The 19345-nt window shown below is 37.0% G+C and overlaps 1 protein-coding gene across 2 annotated transcripts in view; it reads right to left on the reverse strand.

The window, feature by feature from the left end:
- The window catches only part of cass (cassowary), a 134458-nt gene that overhangs the window by 40193 nt on the left and 74920 nt on the right, over window positions 1-19345 (reverse strand). For both annotated transcript variants that reach the window (XM_067144587.2, XM_067144588.2), the window contains exon 9: window positions 10179-10332. In XM_067144587.2, coding sequence (XP_067000688.1) covers window positions 10179-10332 — 154 coding nt within the window. The remainder of the gene's footprint in view (window positions 1-10178; window positions 10333-19345) is intronic.

Raw genomic sequence — 19345 nt, forward strand, 5'->3', positions numbered from 1 at the left:
GGCAAGAGTTTTTACTGTGTATGATTAAATCCTCTGACTAGGAGATTGGGTGTATGAGTTTGTATTAATATACTCCTCTTCGTCCATAAACAACATACTAACACACTACCAACTACCACAGAAACATGCAATAGTGTTTATTAGGGCTCGGATGTTTAAGACCAAAAAATAACCCAAATAAGCAAGTAAATATGACCTCAAAAGTGAGGAAATATGATGTAAAAATTACAAAATATAACCAGAAAATGATTAATCTAAATATGGCCATTTTAAAATAAATTATAAATCTAAACGGCAATCCCTTTGATACATATTTGTAAACTAAATTCTTTATGTTGCCGTTAATGCTTTCACAGCCCGTACTTATAGACATGATATTGTATAGGCTTTTGGGCTTGTGCCGTGTCAAGAAAATAAGGTAAAATTCTTAATGTTTCGCAGAAAACTGTGCAAACACACTGAACACAGCAAGCCTTGAGACATATCGGTACAAGACCTCCACAACAACAATAACTACAACCATGAACATAGACGAGAGAGGTGATGCCACCAACAGCTCCTAAATTCAAACTCAAGACCTGCAGTTTATAATACAAAATTTTCTGGAGTACATCACGGTTGGACTACATAATACAAAAAAAAATTTTCATGACAAAGGTCCATACCAATATGACACATATCAGCCTCAGAATAATTTCGAAGATTACCTCATACAGCTAATCAACGTGACATAGAAGCAAAGGAACCACACCGAAGATAGAAGAATGGAATTTAAGCATTACGAACTTAAATTTTAATAAATGTCTAACTTATACATACCAAATTTTAATGTGTTAAAACTTTTTAAGGGTTTTAATAATAATAATGTTATTTGTTTCTCGTCCCACTAACTACTGTCTTACGGTTTTCGGAGACGCCGAGGTACCGGAATTTAGTCCCGCAGGAGTTCTTTTACGTGCCAGTAAATCTACCGACACGAGGCTGACATATTTGAGCACCTTCAAATACCACCGGACTGAGCCAGGATCGAACCTGCCAAGTTGGGGTCAGAAGGCAAGCGCCTTAACTGTCTGAGCCACTCAGCCCGGCTTAAGTGTTTTATATTGTGGCCCATATGTTTTAATGTTCAGTATACTCATGTCCTAACTTATTGTAACCTTCACCTTTGACCACAGATATTTTAACTTCACGCTACTGTATATTGTATTTCCATCCCCCATTAGACATCCGGATGTCTAACATAACAACAACTTCAATCAATCAATCAGTACTGATCTGCATTTAGGGCAGTCGCCCAGGTGGCAGATTCCCTATTTGTTGTTTTCCTAGCCTTTTCCTAAATGATTTCAAAGAAATTGGAAATTTATTGAACATCCCTCTTGGTAAGTTATTCCAATCCCTAACTCCCCTTCCTATAAATGAATATTTGCCCCAGTTTGTCCTCTTGAATTCCAACTTTATCTTCATATTGTGATCTTTCCTACTTTTATAAACGCCATTCAAACTTATTCGTCTACTAATGTCATTCCACGCCATCTCTCCGCTGACAGCCCGGAACATACCACTTAGTCGAGCAACTCTTCTTCTTTCTCTCAATTCTTCCCAACCCAAACATTGCAACATTTTTGTAACGCTACTCTTTTGTCGGAAATCGCCCAGAACAAATCGAGCTGCTTTTCTTTGGATTTTTTCCAGTTCTTGAATCAGGTAATCCTGGTGAGGGTCCCATACACTGGAACCATACTCTAGTTGGGGTCTTACCAGAGACTTATATGCCCTCTCCTTTACATCCTTACTACAACCCCTAAACACCCTCATAACCATGTGCAGAGATCTGTACCCTTTATTTACAATCCCATTTATGTGATTACCCCAATGAAGATCTTTCCTTATATTAACACCTAGATACTTACAATGATCCCCAAAAGGAACTTTCACCCCATCAACGCAGTAATTAAAACTGAGAGGATTTTCCTACTTGTAAAAATCACAACCTGACTTTTAACCCCGTTTATCAACATACCATTGCCTGCTGTCCATCTCACAACATTTTCGAGGTCACGTTGCAGTTGCTCACAATCTTGTAACTTGTGATTTTGTCTAATGGCTGGAAATTAATCATGTCTATAGAGCGTTCCAACCTTAAATTGCAGTACAGCAGTAATGGGATAATTCCGTCTCTTTCCTTCTCCCATGTTTTGCGGGTAGCGCTGTCCTACTCTAATACAGCGGGTTTGCCAAATATCCGTAAATCAGAATGTTATCGGTTAAAATGGGTGAATATCGTGTTATGTACAGAATTTCAAGGCGCATTTGATGCCGTTAACAAAAAGGTAAAAAAATAATTTAGTGTGAAAATGGTAATATAATGGAAAGTTTCGCCAAATGCAAAATCTTCATTGCATAGAACTTATCATGTCACAACTCCTATTGTATATTCTTAATTTTCCTAATTTTTTCACTGCTGGTAAAGAAACATTTCAGCTCGAAGTAGATAAGTTTATTTTTAAATTTAAATGATAACAAAATGCAGTATATGCATTTATTTTCAGTCATGTTCACGGAAATTTATGTGCAGGCACAAAAAAGTCAGTCGCTGGCCAGCGTCTTTCCTAGTGAATTTGCGTGGGGGATCAAAGCGAGGCAAATGGTCTTCAGATATGGAAGTTATTTTTAAAACAATCCCGAAGTTCTTATCTTGCTTAGTTCTTAATTTGTGAGAGGAAGAATATCTCCTTGAATTTTGGTTTCGCGCGTGACTCGGCTGGCTGGCTGTCTGTCTGGCTGGCTGAAGTACCGGTAGTGAACTGCCAAACATGCGCTTTTTAACATTTCCAGACAGTCGAATGCAGTTCAGTGCTCATTTCGTCAGTAGTATGTATAATGGTGATTAAATACATATCAGTGACATACTGTATGTACAATTCTTGAGGGAAAGTGTATTTCGTTTGTGTAGTTTGTGAGTTCGTGATCGTGCGTGGGGATCTAATTTCGAAGAAAAAATGCAGAAGAATCATGGCATGGTTAAAGCAAAGCAAACGGTCTTCGGATATGGAAGTTATTTTTAAATTATACCTCAAGTCCTTTTCTCGTTATCTCTTAATTTATGACAGGGAGAACGTCTCGTTTGTTTACGTTTCACGAGTGACTCGACTGGTTGAGCTTTTAAATATACTGACAGCCGTGTGCAGTGGTGTTCATTTATTCAGTATTATTAGATTCATTAAATAAAGATCAGTGATATATATATATCAATAATATTTAATGGAGTGTGGCCTCCGAAGAGGCCGAGTGCAGGTCTTTCGAGTTGACGCCGCATAGGCGATCTGCGCATCTATAAGAATGTGGCCCTACCTGTGATGAATTATAATGCTGAAGACGGCACACATACCCAGCCCCCGAGCCATTGGAATTAACCAATGAAGGTTAAAATCCCCGACCCGACCGGGAATCGAACCCGTGGCCCTCTGGACCAAAGGCCAGCACGCTAATCATTTAAGCCATAGGGCCGGACAAGATCAGTGATAAATGTATAGTTCATGAGGACAAGTGGATTGTGTTTGTTGTGTTTGTGTAGTCTGTGTAGTTGTCAGTTCGTGCTCGTGCGGGGGGTTCTTAGTTCGAAGAAAAAGTGCAGAAGGATGTACAATGGATCGTCAAATTAAAAAGAAACTTTCCATAGGTAAACTTAGGGGAAAAGAACGCAATATTATAATGAGTGTCCTGGATTATTTTTTAAAGACTATGAATATGAGCAGCGCAGTCGGTGAAACAGCTAAATAACAATCTATGCTATAAGGAAGGAACACATACAGGGTCCTTTGCGAACTCCCGCAAAAAAAGAGAGAGAAGAGAAGGACGGCAGAAAAATGAAAGAAAATTAAGTATCATGAAAGTGTGCGAAGTGGAGTGCGTCGGGTGGTTCACTCTCTTTTATTTGCTAATATACCACCGACATTGAACGTGATTTTGAATCGGGTAAACGGAGAAGATTCTTTGCCGCGATTTTCTAAAACTACGTTGTATCGCTTACATGATATAGGCTTCCGTTATTTAAGACGGGGTAATAAAGCAGCTTTCATTGAAACCGATGAAATTATTAATTAGAGGCACATATATCTCATGGAGATAAAACGTTTGAGGGCACAAAATAAAGCTATAATTTACACAGATGAATCGTGGGTAAATATTAGGTAGACAGTGACAAAAGAATGAAAGGATATGACAGTGAAAATTACACGACAGGCCGCCATTGAAGGGGTGAGTTCGAAACTTAGGCCACCGAAAAGCCGAGGACCGTGATTTGCCTTAGTCCACGTGGGTAATGAACATGGTTTTGTTCCAAATGCTGAACTAACATTTTTATGCTATAAAAACATAAGACAATCGGGCAAATTACGTGAACGAAGTAAAGAAAAATGAAAGAGATTTGTGAAATGCAGACGAATTACAGGACGATGTCGACGATGAAAAGTTTTTAATACGACTTTCTGCATCGTCCGGATCATCCTCAAGTTCATCTCCCGAACCCGGTTCATCCGAAGCGGGAACATCAGGCCTTGCAGAAAAGATAGAAGGTGTACGTCCAATGTCTGAGAGCAACGCCAGTGATTAAGGTATGTTCTATTTATTTTACCATCCTACAAATATTAATTTATGAATGAATTAACTTAAAATTACAAACGAAAAATGTGAAACTGAGACGCCCTGTTTGAGTCACACTCGAGTGTGATCTTCACGAGTCGATTTCGCAACAGCGCGCTCCATCTACGCTGCACTGCAATTTAAGGTTGGAACGCTCTATAGCTGATGATGGCCGTAAAGGGGCCGAAACCGGTACTAGTGTAATCTACAATAAATTAAGTATTGATTGGTGGAAAAACACATTTCTTGTCTATACATATCTCGACAGTAACAAGATGCCCGAATGGAGTTTAAACACCTGTATTCGATTTATATTTAAGCTGGGATATGATTCTCACATTTCACCTTATTACAGGGAGTTGTCATGGCTTCGTGTTCATGAGTGTCGCAGTCTCCACATGTTGTCCCTTCTGCATGGAGTTCTAAACTCAGGCATACCGAATTATCTCCCATCAAAATTTAATTACCTCTCCTCCTATCATAACCACGATACACAATCTGGCTCCTGTTAAAAAGTATATCTGTCACTCCAGGACTTACAACTGCTCCTTCGTTGTCACAGCCACGAGGCTGTGGAATACCCTACCTGCTACCATTAGGGATTTGCGTTCTCGTAAGAGATTTAAGATGGATTGCCGAAATCACTTGCTGAATACTTCTAGCTGACTTGTTCGATGTGTGTAGTGTGAATGAGTGCGTGAACGAGCTTATTTTCATAAAAATTAGAAATGTATTTGCTAGTTATAGGTTTTTACTGCGTTTCCTTCTTTTATTATTACTAGTGTTAGTTTTATAATTATATCATGTTCATTTATATTGTCGTGTTGTACGTTCTATAATCCTTTCTTTTATTACTATCTCCATGTTTGCTATTAGTGCTATATCAGAGTGTCCACCAAATCCAGATTTTAAAATTCCCCGACATTTCCCTGTTTTCCAGACATAAAAACCAGATTTTTCCCTGACACATGACAAAAAACAATTATAAAGGAAGTGTCAGTAATATTAAAATACATTTTTAAAACTTAACATCCAAAAAAATAAATGAGCAATTAATGTGCATATTAAAACTTGGAAGTTTAATTTAGTCTGATTAAATTCACTTTAAGTTTTTTTTTACGTGTATTACCATTACTGCTTAAGCGAAGAAACTTCTTTGTAGCCACCAACGACTCGAGCTTCTGCCATCACGCTCCACTTCTTTTCTTTTAATTCTTACCAGCAACAAAGCGGCCTTTCTCTTATTCTTTGCAAAGAATCTTCTACTTCCAATATTTCACGTTTCTCCTTTAGATTTTGAACGTACAAAGCATGAGCACTCCTTGCAGCATGGAGCATGTTATTAATGGAGACCTTTTCAATTCCACCAGGGATAGAATAATATATTATTCTTGGTGCTACAAGGGATACTTGTAGCATGTTCTCTACTATAATTTCTTTATTAACAAGAAAACCACATTCAAGTGAAGCATTTCCATGAAACAATATTAGTATCATTTTGAGAAATGAAGCCAACTTTTCTGTTTTCAAATTTACTAATGGCAGAACAGTGCGAAGCGAAACGTGATCTAACCTCTTGCCTTTAGAATACAAAGAATTCATTTCTTTCAAAGTATCATTCTCACAAACAGAAGTGAACTCCCTTTGTACATGAATGGCTTCATTACCCAAGATCCATATGTTTTCAACAAAGGCATTTAAAGCTATCCTTAGCAGTCTGCTGCTTAGAGGCTACTTGGCTACACTTGGATCAAAACAAGAAATTAATTTAGTCAGTTTATATGCTAGCGGTGAGCAGATGCAGCCAACAGTTGAAAACTGTAGATGATGACGACGACGATATGCCAGCGGTGACCTTTCCAGTAACTATTTGCACAAAGCTACCATTCCTTTTAGACAATCTGTGCAAAACACTAATATATCTCTATCATTTAATCCAGGATTGCCACGAAGTGCTGCTTTAGCAGCATAACCTATGTCAATTTTAGATGCAGGCAGAAGATTTTCTTTACTGTCTAAATACGTTTTAGGAGATCTTCTGAAGACTGCAGTGACTCAGACTTAACAAACCTTGTCATGATATTTATCATCAATGAAAGATTCATAAAGGAGTGATGCAAATGGGAGATCTGTCTGAAACTTTTAGGAATGGTTCCAAATCTTCAACAAGTGATAATAAAAAGGACAACTTGGCCTTAACTCTTACAGTGCCAAGGTGCCGATGCATCGGCACTTACATTCTGTACGAAAAATGCCAGGATGCCGATTCGATCGGCACCCTCGTATAAGTGGTGTAGTTATGCAGTAAGGCGCTATATTGCGCCACAAATCAAGTAGAAAGAAGGTAGAATGTTTGTAATTCTTCTTATGTCATTAGATGGCACTGACATAGCTTCATTTTTGCTAGTTTACTCGTCGATTTTGAGTGTATGATCTGTGAGCGCTTGACGTCTATGATCCAATATGGCAGCCTCCTTGTTTGTTTATGTCCGCGTTTTGTGATTTGTTTTCAATAATTTTACGTTCTAATTGACGCATTTGAGTTACTTATCGCAATATATTTACTTTATTATTATTTCTACTGTATTTATAGTTACTTAGCAATTTATTTAGGTCGTAGTAAAGTTGTAAATAGTACATTTATCACAACAAGGCATGTCGTCACGTAGGCCTAATTCGGGAGAAGAAATTGAGGAACTTTTGGGGTGCTTTGAAGATGTAAGCGACTCTAATTTTAGCGAAATTGATAATTATGATGTTTTTGGGGTCTTCAGATAGCGCACCAGGGAGGATGAAGCCATGCCATTGGCTAATGGGCTTACAACATTTCGTGCAACATCAAAGAGTTACAGTAACAGTGCTAATGAAAATGTCAGTGGCAGTGAATTAGATGGTTATTGGACTGAATGCATATTCCCTGAAAGTAATGTTGTCCATCCCCATCATTTTTATCAAATCCCAGGACCAAAACATGTAGGCCTACCTCATCCTGATGCTTCCTCCACCCATAGAATATTTCAATCTGTTCTTTACACTTTCACTCCAGACACTATTAGTTGATTTTGTATGTTATTCTGATCTTCTAAACTGTTCTGTAGTAAAAAATACTGGTATTAAACACAGTTCTCTCAAATGATTACTATTACTCTCCCAAAATTCATAAAATATCCAGTCGTTGACAGGTTACACTGTTGGTGTCTTTCTCTCCACATGTTCAATGTTTTTGGAAATTAGTTTATAAATGGGAAAATAGACCTACATTAACAATATAAATTGGTATATATCATCCCCGATAAGAGTTAAGATGAAATATCTTCACATTGTCACTTTGGATTTAGTGTAAAATGTGCTAATTAATTTCAAATTATGTTTTTCCTTTCTTTAAATAAAAAATAATGTTATTTTTGTGCACAATATTCCACAAAATTTTGTTTTTTGAAATGCAATTCACATGTTTATATTCCTTGGAGTATATCAAGCTCACATACCCAATTTCACCTCCATATCTTTTAAAATGAGACGTAAATAACAAATTTTATACAGTAATGGAAAATCCATTGAAACATGCTTGGCATTCTATGCATATGACGCCCTACTATGGGTCGGCATCCAAAGGGTTAAGAACCTTATCTTTAAGTTGATACTATTTTGAAGCTGTTACAGCTTGGGATTTTCTTGTCTCTGTTCCTTCCACATATTTCTCAACATTAGGTAGGATATCTATAGCATGTTCAATGACTTGAAAATTTTCAAGCCATCTTATAGCACAATATTTCGAAGGAAATACGTTTGAACCTGAATAATGTATATAATCAGCGCGACTTGCAGGAGCGTAGCAAAACAAGAAGTGAAGAGCACGAAGAAATTCTGCAATATTCCACTGGGTTTCTTTTACTGCCATTTTATATGAATTGTGCACACTATGCAAGTCACAAGATCCAATGTTCAACAAAATAGGAACATCTAGATCATCTAATAAATTACCAAAATCCTGAAGGAACTTTTTATTAACATTTGGACCATCCACTGAAAATTGTAATTTTTTAGATAGAGTCCTTGCTGTGCTTGCAAAAAACCATTTAACAAATCTGAGGAGGTAGAGTGATCAGGAAACATGGAATCAAAATAAGAAGTGCATACTTCATTAGTATCAGGATTGAAACAATGAACTACAAGATCCATTTGGCCTATCTGAGAAATTTTATTCAGTGTCTCGTCAAACCCAACGGCGAAATGTGTGCACTTACTACCCATCTCAAGAACTTGTTCATGGAAATAGAGAGCCAAACCACGAGTGATTGTATATGCAACTTTTGTTCTGAGCAGTTGAACTTTCGAAGCTGTTTCAGAGTCTGGAAACATTACTGGAAAAAACTGAGAACGCAATATAGGTCTAATTCATCGAGCTCACCATTCCCCAACAACACAGAATATTCCATAGTAAGCAGATCAAAACACTGAAAATTCGATCGATCAATAATATAGCTATTGATATTATTGATTACTTCACATTCGAGGTCACACTAACTTTTCATTAAAATTTATTCCTGGCATAAAAGACATGCCCTAGATTAATGTTATAAAAACTGATAAATGTGTTTGTATGCCCTAGATTAATGTTATAAAAACTGATAAATGTGTTTGTATTACACGGATAAATACGGTATGTCAATTTTATCTGGCAGAAGAATGAATTTCCAGATTTTTTCCTGAATTCCCTGACATTTCCCTGTTTCCCAGGTTTTCCATACGGGTGGACACCCTGTATATTATTTAAAAAAAGATATGCTGTGTTTAAATACATATCTGTAAAGTACTACGTTTGCTAAGAGTATAAGATCACACATTTTAAAAGTCAAAATACGTTTGCACTGTGCATTGGTGGTTTGAAATATGAGAAAACTAGAAATAAATATCTGAACAAGACAAGTGAGTGATTGCAAGAAGTAATTAGCTCACCGCTGGGATGGGTTTCTCAGGATTATTTGTGTCTCTGGCTGGGAGACTGGGTTGCCGAGTACAGCGGGTGGGGTACAAGATGCAATGAGGTCTATGACCTTCATTTTATATAAAGGATATTCCACTTGTATTAACTGCAGATGTGATATCGAGCAGTTTTGTGAACACTAGTTAGCATTCGGTAAGTTGAATATGATTTTGCAAAGCTACAGCTATCGTCAAAATATGACAGAAATATGACGTTTCTACAAAAATAACTCAAAATATGACCTTATGAAAAAATAGCCAAAATATGCATTTATTTCACAAAAAAATCACTTAACTGTGACGATAATCACCTGATTTGTACCAAAATCCAATCATGCAAGAAAATAGAAACAAAGAAAAAATATGACTTTTCCTAAACATCCGAGCCCTAGTGATTATAATCCTCCACAAAACAGTTGGTGTCATGAAAGGCATCTGGCCATAAAACAGAGCCTAATCCACATCAAATGCCAACTCCAATAGAGAGGAAAAAAAGGACCACAAAAGAGAGAAGAAGAAGAAGATATTCAAACATTCAGAAAACTTACCGTAACTTGAGACTTTATTGCTATATTTGCCACTAGGTGGTTGATATATCTCCCTCTGGGACCTGTCTGTCTTTGGCTGTTTGTTGGCCCCAGCTTCTCCACTGCTGAACGTGATGGGTGTGTGTCGCTTCTGGCCAGCAACAGTTGCTTCCTTCTGCAAAAATCGAGGAAAGAGATTTACTAACCAAGTGTTGTTGTTGTTATTGTATGAGTCATCCGTCCATGGACTGATTTGATGCAGCCCTTTATGCCACCCTATTCTGTGATATCTTTTGATTTCTACGTAACTGCTGCATCTTACATCTGCTCTAATTTGCTTGTCATATTCATAACTTGGTCTACCCCTACCATTCTTACTGCCTACACTTCCCTCAAAAACCAACTGAACAAGCTCTGGGCATCTTAATGTGTGTCCTATCATTCTATCTCTTCTTCTCATCAAATTTAGCCAAGTTTACTAAATCATTGTGGCATGATTTTTATAATGGCCCGTATTGACTACAATCTCTACTCCAATAAATCACCGTTGATAATTAACAGTCAGCCTTGTCAATACTTAACCCTTTTATTTTCAAGCTCTCACCTGATGGATGTGTGAAAACTGTCAGACATATTTACCCAACTATGCACACATTTCTTTTAAAATTACATGAAAGGCACACCAATATCAACATGAAAGTTTGTAAACTTATAGAATATATATCACTTATTATCACTGCATGTAAATCATGTCCCTAAACCAGAAGGGTTCAATTTAAATAAATAACAAATGTGGAAACAAAGTTACAAGTTTCAGATTTTGAAAGTTTTGAAGTAATTCTGGGAAATGGTTCAATGCATAAATTAGTGATTGATGTTAGTAGAAAGGTCATATTATTGTTTACTTGCATGGTAAATATCGAGATTCTATGAGCATTAGATCAAAGGATAGATTAAATTGTGTAAAGTGATGTATCACTGAAAAAAGTCGGCCATTTTGTATAAAATACATTTCTTAACGGAGGTGCTGGATTATTATCATTATCATCTACACATTCTGATTAGGACAAAGAAACATCATCACCTGAATAATTGTCAAGATATTCAGTGATATTGTCAGCTAAATGATCTCCCTTCACCATGTCGCACGCGATAAATAACTAGGCCTAACCTAAATGAGCTACATATGACAAGGCTATATCTAACACTTTGCTTACAATATGCACCTAATTACTTAAGAAAACTATTTAATTAATGGACTAGCAAGTAAACTAAATATAATGCATATGATACTGCTTAATTTCACTATATAATCAGTATCAGTAACAAAAACAGAGAGAAATGCTCACATATTTCCCACCAACCACGACGTAAACAAGACATTGAACACCAATGAGCATGTTTTAAACTCTGGATGGATCGTTACCATGCCAGTTTTCGTAGGAACCGTGGGTACCGATAGATCGTTACCTTGAAAGCATAAGGGTTAAGAGTTACAAGATATTGGAATCATTCCGTATTGACGGTTTTCACTTTACAATGGCGAAAAATGAAAGTATCCTCCTATTCAATACATCATATATTCCGTCATTAGACGGAGTAAACAAGTTCAGACATGTTTCGGCTCGTTTGAGCCATCTTCAGTGAAAAAATTAGGGGGGTTGGAATAATTTACATAATATGAGTTGAAAAAATGCTAAAAAACATAATGAAAGCGCAAATGAAAAAACAAACAAAAGAGAGCCTAGACGGAAACAAAATAGCACAAATATACAATATTTACATCAATATGCAGAGCAAAAAACAACTTATTGCGACAAAATTCAGTGAAACAGGTGTTAATTTGAAATAATAATTGATACTAAAAACTGCGTTAACCTAAGAAACAAGGGAATGAGAAAACAAATGATGCAGATGGAAATGAATAATAGTAGCACATGGTGAGGTTGTGGACCTCATAGTTTACAAATTATTAGTTTATAAAAACGATAAAACAGTTTGAAATCGCTGTCAAAATCCTAGTGGAAACCCATCACATCAAAATGGTCAGGAGGAGAGCGGGAGCAAACATTTTGAGAGAAACCAAGCCTGAATTAACCTGCAGGCGAAAAGCCTGTGATAAGGAGAAAAAACACCTTAAATTTAAGGCTTCAGAAATAGCAGCATTCTTAATATCTTCTCAATCTAGCGGTCCCTTTCTTCATTATTGTTTCATAATGTTGGCTGGTGTTTTGCCTTATTATAGAGGGGTCGGAAGGGCCGCATATAAAAATATGAGAAGCTGTGTTAGGTAGAAGACAGATGCATAGTAAATTGTAGTAATCTAGTGGAAACCGTCAATGAAGTTCTAATGGTGTGCAGTAGGTGGTTGTCCTCTCTAGTGGCCTGGCTTTCTCAAAGTATTTCTCAAAGTAGTATACTATTATTCATTTCCATCTGCATCATTTGTTTTCTCATTCCCTTGTTTCTTAGGTTAACGCAGTTTTTCGTATCAATTATTATTTCAAATTAACACCTGTTTCACTGAATTTTGTCGCTTTCTCAAAGCCAGGCCACTAGAGAGGACAACCACCTACTGCACACCATTACAACTTCATTGACGGTTTCCACTAGATTACTACAATTTACTATGCATCTGTCTTCTACCTAACACAGCTTCTCATATTTTTATATGCGGCCCTTCCGACCCCTCTATAATAAGGCAAAACACCAGCCAACATTATGAAACAATAATGAAGAAAGGGACAGCTAGATTGAGAAGATATTAAGAATGCTGCTATTTCTGAAGCCTTAAATTTAAGGTGTTTTTTCTCCTTATCACAGGCTTTTCGCCTGCAGGTTAATTCAGGCTTGGTTTCTCTCAAAATGTTTGCTCCCGCTCTCCTCCTGACCATTTTGATGTGATGGGTTTCCACTAGGATTTTGACAGCGATTTCAAACTGTTTTGTCGTTTTTATAAACTAATAATTTGTAAACTATGAGGTCCACAACCTCACCATGTGCTACTATTATTCATTTCCATCTGCATCATTTGTTTTCTCATTCCCTTGTTTCTTAGGTTAACGCAGTTTTTAGTATCAATTATTATTTCAAATTAACACCTGTTTCACTGAATTTTGTCGCAATAAGTTGTTTTTTGCTCTGCATATTGATGTAAATATTGTATATTTGTGCTATTTTGTTTCCGTCTAGGCTCTCTTTTGTTTGTTTTTTCATTTGCGCTTTCATTATGTTTTTTAGCATTTTTTCAACTCATATTATGTAAATTATTCCAACCCCCCTAATTTTTTCACTGAAGATGGCTCAAACGAGCCGAAAAATGTCTGAACTTGTTTACTCCGTCTAATGACGGAATATATGATGTATTGAATAGGAGGATACTTTCATTTTTCGCCATTGTAAAGGGTTAAGAGTTGTTTAATTAATTAGTTTCTACCACCTCATACACCGTACATGTTTCGAGAAACTACTGTCCTCTTTATTAGCAGTTTTTCCTCTCACTACCGATTATCTCTTGGACCTCTTAACTTAATATTACACATATAACACTAAAGTTTTAAACATCTCTTAATAGAAATCTAATATGTGTCATAATTAAAATAAAATATATCCTAAATGTCATATAAGAACACTAAAATTACACTATTCTATTTACAATGTTCATAAAATGACCTAATTTTAATAAATTGATTATCATCATCAACATTTCCCATTATCCAGCCGTAGCCGGGTAGGGGCAAATATGGTTCCTCTCCACTTTCTTCGGTCTTTCCACCACTGTGTCCCAGTCCAGGTTTCTTTCTATAATACTGCGTTGGATTGTGTCCTTCCATCTCAAGAGTGGTCGTCTTTGGCCTCTCCTTCCTTAAATTTGCATTTCCAACACCTTTTTTGGCCATCCCTCATTTGCTTTGTGTGCCCAAACCATCTTAGTCAGCTCTTCTCTATTTTATCATTCATTTTTTCCACTCCCAATTTCTTCCCGATTTTCTCATTCCTTATTTTGTTTCTTCTACTCTTCTGTATCATACTCCTCACGAACTTCATTTTGGCTGCCTGTATTCGATTCTCATCCTTCTTTGTCACTGTCCAAGTTTCTGCCCCGTAAGTTGTTATGGGTACGTAATACATCTTGTATGTGTTTCCTTTGCTTCCAATGGCACATATTTGTCCAATAACATGCTTCTTACACTATGATAGAAACAGCTTCTAGCTGAAATCCTCCTACTAATTTCCGCATCCAGTCGAGCATTCTCCATCAATTAAATCTGCAGGTATTTGAACGTCTCCACTACTTCCAAGGGTTTGTCTGCAAGTCTAATCTGACCTTTCCCTTCTCTCTTCCCTCTAGTCATAACAAGAGTTCTACTCTTTTCTACATTTATTTTCAATCTACATTCTTCCATCTTCCCATTCACCACATCCAACTGTTCTTAAATATTCATGTCCTCTTCTCCCCAAATCACAATATCATCTGCAAATAACATGTTCATTTCTCTTCCTCCACATGCTGCTTTTGCTGTTCTAATGATGTCATCCATTACTATTGTAAACAGGATTTGTGATAGAACACTTCCCTGTCTCAGCCCATGATTTTGAACCAATTTGTCCTGCCAACTTGTGTTTGCACACAACTACAATATTCCTTGTACACTGCCACGATCTCAGCCATTGTAGGAGAGGTTAACTTCCGGAAGTAACCAGGGGAACCTGAGTTCTATAGAGCGTGTCTCCAGGTGGCCCCTACAGTATGTAGGGCTGGTTGAAATACCCAATACAACCGGCGGACCAACAGGTAGCCCAATTCCTGGGGGCTTTAAAATACTAGGACACCCTCTCTCCAGGGGTCATAAATAAGGAGGGCCTTTGCCCTGGGTAAGGGGTGAAGTCCTCAATGGCATCTATGGCGGACAAGATGAACTTTGGTGCGGTGAAGATGCGGAAGGGGCAAACCCGTTGTGTTTGTACTCCAGAGGAGCGGCTACGAAAGGCGTCTGTCTCCATGTTGGGGGCAGCCTAATTTTGAACCTGGCAGTAGGTATAAAATGCCTCTGGGTGTGGCGAGCCCATTGTAACAACAGCCTATATGGACAAAGCAGAATAAATTGATTGTATTCTTAGTTAATAGACAAGGATGATATTTTAAGCAAATTGTAAATAGAATAGTGTATTTTTAGTGTTCTTATATGATGTTTAGGATATATTTTATTTTAATTATGACACGTATTAGATTTCTATTAAGAGATTCCTCTTCACCACTCTTCTGTGTATAATAAATCTTTTATTGTAACCGGTTCCAGGCTTTGGAATTCCCTGCCAATAAGTGTCAGGGGCATTGACTCTTTCCTCAAATTTAAAATATCTTGCCGAGACTTCCTGTTGAGAGTTACCCATTGAAGTGTGTATTGGTGTGTATTGTGTGCGTGTGATTGGTAGTTGTAAAATTAAAAATTGTTTCTGTTAGTTTTATATAATGTAAACGTAAGGGTAGTTGATAAGTGTGTACATTATAAGTGTGTGTGTGTGTGTGTGCAAGTGTCTGTGTTAGATAGAAAAGAGGACTGAAGTAACGAGCTAATAAGCTGCATATCGTGTGGGTGTGTAATTAAGCTTAATTTAGGAAATAGTATAAGTAGTATAATTAGTAATAGGCAACCTTAATATTATTTGTTGTATTGTGGTTAAGTGTAAGAGAGGGCCGTGTGCCCTAACTTCACCACATGAAAGAAGCAATAAATTAATTAATTAAATAAATAAATAAATAAATGAATAAATAAATAAATAAATAAATAAATTAAATAAATAAATAAATAAATAAATCTATATATATAAAATAAGAGTTTTGTCTGTACATTGCTCAGAATTTGAGAAGAATGGTATTTCTGTATCGGTCATGTCCACAGTAACAAGAAAATGCACTTTTTACTTTTCCATAATTTCTGTCTGTCTGTATGTATGTACACGCATCACGAGAAAACGGCTGAAGAGAATTTAATGAAAATCGGAATGTAAAGTCGGGTGATGAACCGCTACAATCTAGGCTATACATTATTTTAATCACGCTGAGTGAAATGGTAGTTTAGGGGAAGGACTGAAATTTAATTCTCAAATATTTTTGTCATTAGTCGTCGTGTCTTAATGAAAATCGCTAGACAAAGATGGGAAATAAGTCGCTACAATATAGGCTATACACGCTGAGAAAAATGGTAGTTTAGGGGAAGGCCTAAAATTTAATTGTCAAATATTTATTTTATTAGTGGTCGTATCTTCACGAAAATTGGTATGCAAAGTCGGGGAATAGGTCGCTCTAATCTAGGCTATCAATAATGTTATTCGCACTGAGTGAAATGGTAGTTATGGGGAAGGCCTGAAATGTAATCTATATATATATATAAAATAAGAGTTTTGTCTGTACATTACTCAGAATTTGAAAAGAATGGTATTTCTGTATTGGTCATGTCCGCAGTAACAAGGAAATGCATTTTTTTTACTTTTCCGTAATTTCTGTCTGTCTGTCTGATTGTACATGCATCAATAGAAAACGGCTGAAGAGAATTTAATGAAAATCGGTATGTAATGTCGGGTGATGAACCACTACAAGCTCGGCTATAAATTATTTTATTCACGCTGAGTGAAATGGTAGTTTAGGGGACGGCATGAAATGTAATTCTCAAATAAGTTATTTATGTTATTAGTGGTCGTATCGATAAATCTAGATATATATAATATAGAGTTTTGTCTGTACATTACTCAGAATTTGAAAAGAATGGTATTTCTGTATCGTTCATGTCCACAGTAACAACTAAATGCATTTTTTACTTTTCCGTAATTTCTGTCTATCTGTATGTATGTACACGCATCACGATAAAACGGCTGAAGAGAATTGAATGAAAATCGGTATGTAATGTCGTTTGATGAACCACTGCAATCTAGGCTGCAAATTATTTTATTCACGCTGAGTGAAATGGTAGTTTAGGGGAAGGTCTGAAATGTAATTCTCAAATAAGTTATTTATGTTATTAGTGGTCGTATCGATAAATACTACATAACTAACATAACTTTAGTTATGCCGTAAGCTATGTAAGAAGTTATTAAATTTCCGATCACTTACGTCTTATACATTGTTACCGTACTGCATATAATCGGAGATATTCATGAATTTGGATGTTTGTTACTAAGTCCATATCAGCGCCGGGTCACGAGAAAATGGGTAAACACAATTTAGTGAAAATCGGTATGTAAAGTCTGAGAGTAAGGAACTACAGTCTACGATATAATTAATTTTGTAAGACACCCTAATATCACAGAGTCGAAAGAAAACTAATATGAAGGCCTGCAATATAGAAAGCTCATAAACTTTATCAACAATAACATTATATTGACCATTGTTTGTTGTGATGTGCTTTTTGTCTTCTGTTTCCTCTCATCCCCGATAGATAGGTTTAGTGCAGCGTGCCGAGGTTTTTTAAAAATTTGCTTGACGTCGCACCGACACAGGTAGGTCTTATGGCGACGATGGGATAGGAAATGCATAGTGGTGTGAAGGAAGCGGCCTTGGCTTTAAGGTACAGCCTGGTGTGACTGGTGTGAAAATGGGAAACCACGGAATACCATTCTTTTTTTTTTGCTTAACGTCGCACCGACACAGATATGTCTTATGGCGACGATGGGATAGGAAAGGTCTAGGAAGTGAAAGGAAGCGGCCGTGGCTTTAATTAAAGTACAGTCCCGGCATTTGCCTGGTGTGAAAATGGGAAACCACGAAAAACCATCGTCAGGGCTGCCGACAGTGGGGCTCGAACCCACTATCTCCCGAATATCATATTCAGGGTTGCCGGCAGTGGGGTTCGAATCCACTATCTCCCGGATGCAAGCTCACAGCTGCGCGCCCCTAACCTTACGGCTAACTCGCCTGGTCGTACCGACTGTAACAGCCTGCCTGTATATTGGTGGGAAGTAGCTGGGGTGAAGATAACTTTCTTCTTTAGCATGCCATTCCTCTGGTTCATACATTTTCTAATATACTGTATCTGATACGTAACACACTGGTTCATCATCGTATTCCAGCTATACAATCCCTACTCTGAGCCTCTGATTGGAATGTGTAATGTGCATATTTAACGGAATAATGACAGAGGAGTGTTCATGGCAGTCTGCGACCTGGTTATTCCAGCTCTGGAACTTTGGACTCTTAGATCGGCACCGTAGTACTGTTCGTTGAAAGTGAGAAAGTGTGCGGTTTTTCATTTGATCGAGTATTTTATATGATAACATTGTTTTCAATCGCTACATTCCTACTGACGTTTTTGTAATGACCTATGTTGAATTCAGTTAGGAAAACCACCAAGTCAGTCTTTCTGAGAATCCCGTAGCTAAGCACGGGTACATCAGCTAGTAAATAAATAAATAAATAAATAAATAAATAAATAAATAAATAAATAAATAAATAAATAAATAAATAAATGTTTAGAACATTGGTGTTTGATGTGTTATATTAAGTTAATCCTTTGCCCTCGAATATTTTCATAGCCATGTCTCCCCAAATAATGATGATGATGATGATGATTGTCTCCCAACTTGTAATTATTTCAGTCTCTTTTTGCCATGCTGGGAGATGTATTATTAAACACTTAATTACATATTTACAGCACTTTTGTACAGATTCAAAAATGCAAAAATATTGTACACAAAGACATAAGAAAGATGCAGATAGGTTTTTCCCCACATTTCATCGAATTATCTGGAGGGTATGATACTTTTCGAAGCACAGTCCTGGGTGCTTCTCACAGGTTTCGCAGACGTGAACCGTTTCTCGCCTCCCCAATGCAAGTTGCCTATTGCTGAAAACCTTGCAGTCCTTCTACCGTGACTTCCTTCCATGAACACCATATAGACCGCTTCTGAAGTGGAGTGTTTCTCTGAATGTTTAGTTTTGCATATTCATTAGTCTCATTCGTAATGGAGGTTAGTAGCTGGTCCATAAAAAATAATTGCCAGTACTGTAATTCTGTAACAGGTCTATTGCCATGGCTTACAAATCCACTTACTGACCTAAAAGGGAATTTAGACAGGCCTACATCATCTGTAGTCCACGATCTCCAAGCAGTATTAGAATTTTGTACATGCCGGTGAGCTCCGGGTCGCAGCAACACATTATACCGCCCCAAATATTACACGCATCACTGTCA

Source organism: Anabrus simplex, chromosome 3 (genome assembly GCF_040414725.1).
Source record: "Anabrus simplex isolate iqAnaSimp1 chromosome 3, ASM4041472v1, whole genome shotgun sequence".
Classification (NCBI taxonomy): domain Eukaryota; kingdom Metazoa; phylum Arthropoda; class Insecta; order Orthoptera; family Tettigoniidae; genus Anabrus; species Anabrus simplex.